Raw genomic sequence first — 6,739 nt, 5'->3', positions numbered from 1 at the left:
TGGGGGGACCGGGAGAACCCTGTTTTTGGAGAGATGGAGACGGGGAGCTCAGCGGCCCATCCAGGGCTCCTGGGGTGTTGGGACTCGGGTGAATCCGGGCGCTAGGTTCGGGGCTCGTCAAGGAGCCCGGTCTAGGGGGAGCCGGGGAGCCGGGATCGCCCCGGGACGAGCTTTTTGGCTTGGCAAGCGACAGAGCTCCAGCCTGGGGCGTGACAGAAGTCACTGGCGTGACGGGGCCCGCGCCGGGAGGGGCCGAGGAGCCAGGCGTGGGGGACGGGGGGGCTCTGGCTTTCGCGGACCGTGGATCGCCGCGAGCCGGCTTCGCCCGGGGGATAGGCGGAGGCGCGTCCTGTTCGGTCCCCCTGGGGCTCCCCGCTTCGGCCGAGGTCGGAGGTCTCGGGGGCTTCCCGGTAGTCACGGGGGCGCGCGTGCTTGTGAGGGTCAGACGCGGGCCCGGTTCCCCTTCGTCCTCCTCTTCTGGCCTCACCACAACGAGGGAGGTCAGGGGCGTCACGAAGTGGAAATGCAGAGAGAGGTTGAGGGCCACCGCCGAGGCGTTGGCCTCGAGGCGGCCCTCCAGCAGGCGCTGAATGGTCACGTAGGCCCAGAGGCGGGGGAGGAAGCCTCGGCCCAAGGCAGGCTCCCCTTGGGACGGGCAGCCGGACGCCGGCTCCCCGCCACTGGCCGCCTCCTCCCGCCAGGCTGCCGTGAACGGCTGGTCGTGTGGGCCCCGGGCCTCCAGGCGCACCCGGAGCTCAGGCTCCCCTTTGGCCAGCTGGCCCACCACCAGCAGCTCAGAGCCCTCGAAGTAGTTGGGGAAGTGGCTCCGGGGCGGACTGGCGGCCCCGGCCCGCCTGGCCTGATAGTGGAGGTGGATGTCCGAGAGCAGCGGGGAGGCGATGCGGTCGTAGAAGCCCTTGAGCTGCGAGGCGGCGTCGCGGTCCTCGCGGATGCGGTGGGCGGTGCCTCGGTTCTCCAGCGAGAGGCGGCGTAGAAGGGGCAGGTCGGCGTCGTCGCCCAGAGCCAGGCCGAAGAGGGCCGCCCGGCCGGCCAGGGCCCTCCGGGCGTTGGCGAGGACACGGGCAGGCGAGGTCACTCCTGCCGTGGGCTCCCCGTCGCTGAGGAGGAGGATCAGACGAGCCTCTCCCGAGGGCGCCGCCGTGCTCTGGTTCAGGGTGGAGGCTGCCGCCAGGAGGGCCGCGTTCATGTCCGTCCCTGGGGGAAGGCGGAAGGCTGGCACGAGGAGGCGACTCCCCAGCCCCAGCCCCCACTCCCCGCCTCGAGGCCGGGCCTCATTCTCAGGCCCTCGGCCTGCTGCCACCCTCTTTCGGTCTCTGGTTTCCCAAAGCGGGTCATTCCTGGCATCCGGGCCAAGGGGGGCGGGACTGAGCCCTCTGCCCCTCCCGCGAGGCCTCCCGTGTGCTCTCCGGTGGGTTCCAGAGGGCCCGAAGCGAGGCCCAGAGAGAACGGGGCGATGTTAGGCACGGAAGGGGGCGGGGCCTCGGAAATCCCTTGGTCCGACCCGTCCTGTCCGCCTCCGGCCTTGCCCGGAACCCCGGCCGGACCCTCCTCACCATCTTCTCCTTGAGGGGGCTGGACTCGGGGCCACGCGGGGCGGCCCTCAGACCGACTCGCTCACGTCGCGGAGCGCGCAGGGACATTTGGGGCCATTCGGCGAACAGAGCGCCGACACCTGAAGCCGGGGCCGACGGGGAGCGCGAAGGGTTACCTACGTACATCTGGCTGCCTGCATCCTGCCCACGTGGGCCTTGGCTCTTTGTATGTTCCGAGGCGTGGCCTGGACGGAACCGGCAGCCCTCCAGACGTGCGCGGTGTCGGAGAAGGTGACGATGTTGAAGCGGTCCTCCGGGCGCAGATCCCCCAGGATCACGTGCATGGCCTTCTTCGTCTGCAGCAGAAGCACACAGAGGGAAGCCGTTTCTGAGCCCGTTGTCCCTGCCGTCGGGACAGCTAGGCAGCACAGCGGACAGGCCTGCGGCGAGGAAGACCCGGATTCCGGCCTGGCCTCGGAGACTTCCTAGCCGTATGACCCTGGGCAAGTCCCGTCGCCTTGTTTGCCTCAGTTTCCTGATTGGGAAAGTGAGCTGGAGAAGGGAATGGAGAACCATGCCAGGATCTCTGCGAAGAAAACCCCCAACAGGGCCACGAAGAGCCAGACACGACTGGCGTACAACAACAATCTGCTGCCGGGCCTCGTTCTTCTCCCCACCTGCCTCCTTCAGGCAGCCCTCCTTGACCACTCTTGGGCCACGACTCGCCCTCCCTCCCCGCTGATTCAGATTTGGAAGACGAGCCACCTTCCACCCCATAGGATAGACGCTCAAAGGGTCGGGACGGGCCCTCTTTAGAGGGAGAAAGCGAAACTAGCTGTGGCGGAGCACGTGGCGAAAAATGCTCCGAATCGCCGCCGAGGCGCGAAGAGGCGAATGAAAGCACCCGGCGCGTCCCGCCTTCCACTTGCCCTTCGGCCAAGGCTGGCAGGAAAGGAAGGAAAGTGGCCAACACCGGAGGGCCCACTCGCGCCTCACCGACGGGCCGGCCAGTCTGGAAAACAGTTTGGTGCCCCGACTCCAGGGCGAGCCCAGCAGCCGCAACTGCAGACACTGGAGGCTCGGGGCGCGCCTGCCCGTCGAGGGCGCCGAGGCACGCTCTGCCCTACGGATGCGACGGGCTCAGAGGGAAGGCGGCAGAGGGAGGAGGGCAGGGCGGGGCCACCGTCTCTTTCCGAGAGTCGAGCGCGGATCGCGGCCGTTTCGGCAAACTCGTCCCGACGGTTCGCTTGGGGGGCAGCGGGAGACAGAGACAGAGACAGTCGGCGCCGGGCTCCCTGCCTACCTGCTCGCCCACCCACCCACCCACTAGGCTCCCTCCTCCAAGTTCCGGCAACAAACGATGCAAACGAGTGGCGTCTCTAAAGCGCGTGAAGGGTGGCAAAATGCTTTGCGAGCGCCCCTTCATCTGATCCTCATGACGATCCCTGTCTTACAGATACGGAAACCGAGGCGGTCAGCGGTCAAGTGACCTGGCCAAAGCCACCTAGCCAGTAAGTCCTCCAAGTAGGTCTTGAACTCCAGGCTTCCTGACTCCAGGCTCAAAGCTCGATGCACTGGGGCACCATTCAAGAGGGTTCCGTTTCCCCCTTCCTGTGGCCCACCAGCCCGAGCCGTCACTGTAACACGTGCTCAGGCCCACTCAGGCCTTCTCTGTCTTTCCTTGACCAGCTCCCCTTGGATCGATACCACACACGTGCTGGTTCCGAGGAAGAGGAGAGGTAAGGCCTAGGCAGTTTGGGTGAAGGGACTCGCCCAGGGTCACCCAGCTAGGAGGTGTCCGAGGCCAGACTGGAACCCAGGACCTCCCGTCTCCGGGCCTGGCTCTCGATCCACTGAGCTACCCAGCTGCCCCCTGCCGGCTGTAAGCCTTTAAATTGCTTCCCAGTTCCCAGCCTTGGTTTCCTCCGCTGTCCAACAGACGGGGCGCCCCTCCCGCCCCAGGTCTAGGATGCGCAGAAGCGCCGAGCGCACGGCCCCTCCCGAACCCCCCGAGCGCTCCCCGACTTTGGACCTGGGAGCCCGACGTTTTTGGCCCCGAGTAGAAGCCATTCGCATCGGAAGCCGCCTCAGCGGGTCAGGCGGTGCTCGCCACGTGCTGGGCTCCTTCGCCACTAGCTCGTGTGATTTCCAGGCTCGCCAAGCGTGCCGCTGAGAGGCGAGGTCCTGGGGCACGCGCCCATCCGTCGCTCTTTGGGGCTGCTCGCAGAGCCGCTGCTGGAAACGAGGCGACTCCCCGAAAGACGGCGGGAGAGGCGGGGCGAGAGGCTCCGCGACCAATAAGATACAGACGTGTGGAGCACGAAAGGTCTCGGCGGGGCGTGCGGACCATCCGGTGACTGATGTGCGTATGCGTGCGCATGCACACACGTGTCTGTAGATAGGCATGTATACCACGAGGGGGTACGAGTGGTAGGTTGGCCATGCGAATGTGTCATGTGAGACGTGTGTGTGTGCATGTCTGTGTGCTTGTACACGGCATGATGTGGAGGGCATGTGTATGCCCAAGTATATGTGGTCTGTGAATGTGTATGGCATATGTGAGTGAGTGTTTGTATAGGTTTGGCATGTATGCACACGTGTATTGGTGCAAACACACCTGTGTACAACCACGCACATACTCATATGCATTTGTGCATACATACATGCATGCATGTTTGCATGTACACGTGTGGTGGCATGGGGTGTGCGTGTGTGGTTTGTGTGTGCATGTATGTGAGGTGTGTTTGTGTGGTATAGAAATGGAATACGTGCATGGTATATGTTGTGTGTTCACATGTATATATGGATGCAGCATGTATATATGGTGTTTGTGCATGGGTGTGTGTATATGTGTGTACACATGTGTAGGTGTTTATGTGTCTGTGGGTGTTCATGCATGCATACACATTGTGAGTTTGAGTGTATGTGGTGTGTATGTTGTGGCATGTCTCTGAGTGTGTGTGTATATATATGCACGGGTGGGTGTGTTGTGTGCTTGCAGGTGTATGGGTGTGGTGGCTCATGGGTGCACACCCACACGTTCATGTATACATGCATGGCACGCACATGCGGGTGCTGGCCCCATACCCAGGAAGTTCATGTTTGTGACATGTGTGTTTATAGGTGGGTGTGGTGCAGGGATACATGCATGTGCACGTTTATGTGTGGTGTGTGCAATGGTGTATGTATGCCTGTGTGGTGTGTACGAGAATGTGCGGTGTTCATGTGTAACGTGTGTGTCATCGTGTAACTACAAGTGCATTCGTGTGTGTGTGTTTGCACCTGTGCAGTGTCTCTGTATATGTTTGCATGTTCATGTGTATTTGTGCATGCCGCATGTGATATCTGCATGGCTGTGGGCAGTGGACAAAGCAGTGCACATGTCCACCCAATGCATGACTACACATGTATTTGTGCGTGTGTGTATTTGTGTGTGTTGTATACATGCACATGTGTGTGGGGCACACATCCATGTGCACCTGGAACGAGTGTATGGTGTGTGTGCCCTTGTGTGTATGGTGTTCATGTGCATGCATCTGTTTATGTAGGAGCGTGTGTATGGCGTGCGCGTTTGTCATGTGTGTTTGTATATGTGGCACGTGTCCCCATGTGCATTTGTGTCAAGTGTCGCCCGCCGGTGCCTCCGTTTGTGTGCACGCGTGTGGCCCGGGAAGGTCCATTCGGCGCACCGTGGCGGAGAACGAACGGCTCGGCCAGTTCCTTCGGAACCCCGAGCGGCGGTTCCCCGGCCTTTGGCTGCCGGGTCGGGCGGCTCGCTCGATCCCGCCTGGCCTCGGCCTCCCCGAGAAGGGCTAGAGGGGACGAGGGACGCCTCGGCTTTCTGCCGCCCGGCCTTCGGGGCACAACAGAGGCGTGAGGCGTTCCGCCCCGTGGGCAGCCGGGGCTCGGCCTTTAGAAGTGCCGCCCGGTCGGCGGAAGGTTCTCCGGATCTCTGGAACTCTGCCCGGGCCCTTGGTGCCCACGCTCTCGGATCCAGGCCTGGAACTCGGGGAGGTTTCGCCAGCGGTCGGCCCGGGCGACCGTCGTTACCTGTTTCAGCTTCGTGCCGGTCATGGAGCCGCTGACGTCGATCACAAAGACGACGTTTTTCGGCAGCCGAGGCAGGTCTCTGGGGGCGAAGTAGTGAACGAAATAGCCGTCGTGGATCTGCAGACAGACACGCAGGCCGTCAGAGGGCCGGAGGCGGGGACGGGGAGCCCCAAACCCAGGGATCCGCCGAGAAAGCGCGAAGCCAACGCCATCGTTGCAGGGGCTTCCCTGGGGATACCGAGTCACGCCAGCAGCAGAGATGGCCACTGGGGGCGGGGGTGCCAGCGACGGCTGGCTTGGGGCGGACAATGGCGAGCGTGCCCACTGTGGATGGGGGCCTGTGGGAGGAGGCCAGCGAGCCCTAGCGGCATCCCGAGCTCGCGTGTCCCGGGGACGTCCTTGGGAGCGGAGGGGCCCGGATCACCTGCACGTCGCCGATGGCGTCCTTCATGGTCACGTCGTACTGGATCACGAAGTCCCCCGCGATGCCCTGGCTGGAGTAGGCGGCCTGCTCGCTCGGGCTGGGCGTGAAGGTGACACGCGCACAGGTCTCCCCCTTCTCGATCCTGGTGGATGCCGGCTCGGCGCCTTCACCTGCATGGGGCGACAGGACCCACCCAGCCCGGGGCTCAGGGAAGAAGGGACGCAACGGGGAGGGAAGGGAGGCCCAGCCCCCCCTCATCCTAGGGGTCCCCGAGTCTGAGCTCTTGGCCACACGGTGACCCGCCTGGTTCTCCGACCAGTCCGTGGCTTGCGGGAGGGGGCTGCTCATTTCTCCCAGAACGGAGAGTCCCCGGAAGGCGGGGATCCCTCTTCTTCCTCTTTCCCGACTCTTGACCCCCATGGCCCAATCCCTAACCCTTAGGCAACCCAGCCCGACCCAAAGACTGCTGCCTCAGGGACCCGCATGTCCTCGTCCCAGGGAAGAGGGCAGACTCGGTCAGCTCGGGCTTTGCTAGAAGGCGAACGTGTCCCCTCGGAGCCAAAACAGCAATGAGGCTGGGGGGGGGGGGCGGCTAACGTTGGCCCTCCTCCCGACCCATCCCCCTTCCCACCTTTCGTGGCTCGTCCGGGCCGTCGGGACCGAAGGGTCTCCGCAGGGTGGTGCCCCTTCCCATGCCGCCCCCCCCCCCCCC

General features: G+C 63.8%; 1 protein-coding gene across 1 annotated transcript in view; it reads right to left on the bottom strand.

The window, feature by feature from the left end:
* LOC123253722 (inter-alpha-trypsin inhibitor heavy chain H6-like) overlaps nt 1–6,739 on the bottom strand; it is an 11,894-nt gene that overhangs the window by 1,077 nt on the left and 4,078 nt on the right. The window contains exons 6-10 of the mRNA XM_044682872.1: nt 6,327–6,336; nt 6,028–6,197; nt 5,604–5,720; nt 1,738–1,909; nt 19–1,215 (exon numbers count right to left, since the gene is read on the bottom strand). Coding sequence (XP_044538807.1) covers nt 19–1,215; nt 1,738–1,909; nt 5,604–5,720; nt 6,028–6,197; nt 6,327–6,336 — 1,666 coding nt within the window. The remainder of the gene's footprint in view (nt 1–18; nt 1,216–1,737; nt 1,910–5,603; nt 5,721–6,027; nt 6,198–6,326; nt 6,337–6,739) is intronic.

The sequence above is a fragment of the Gracilinanus agilis genome, chromosome X (genome assembly GCF_016433145.1).
Source record: "Gracilinanus agilis isolate LMUSP501 chromosome X, AgileGrace, whole genome shotgun sequence".
Taxonomy (NCBI): Eukaryota; Metazoa; Chordata; class Mammalia; order Didelphimorphia; family Didelphidae; genus Gracilinanus; species Gracilinanus agilis.
Note: the sequence above shows the minus strand (reverse complement) of the source record. Positions and strands in the feature narration are given on the sequence as shown.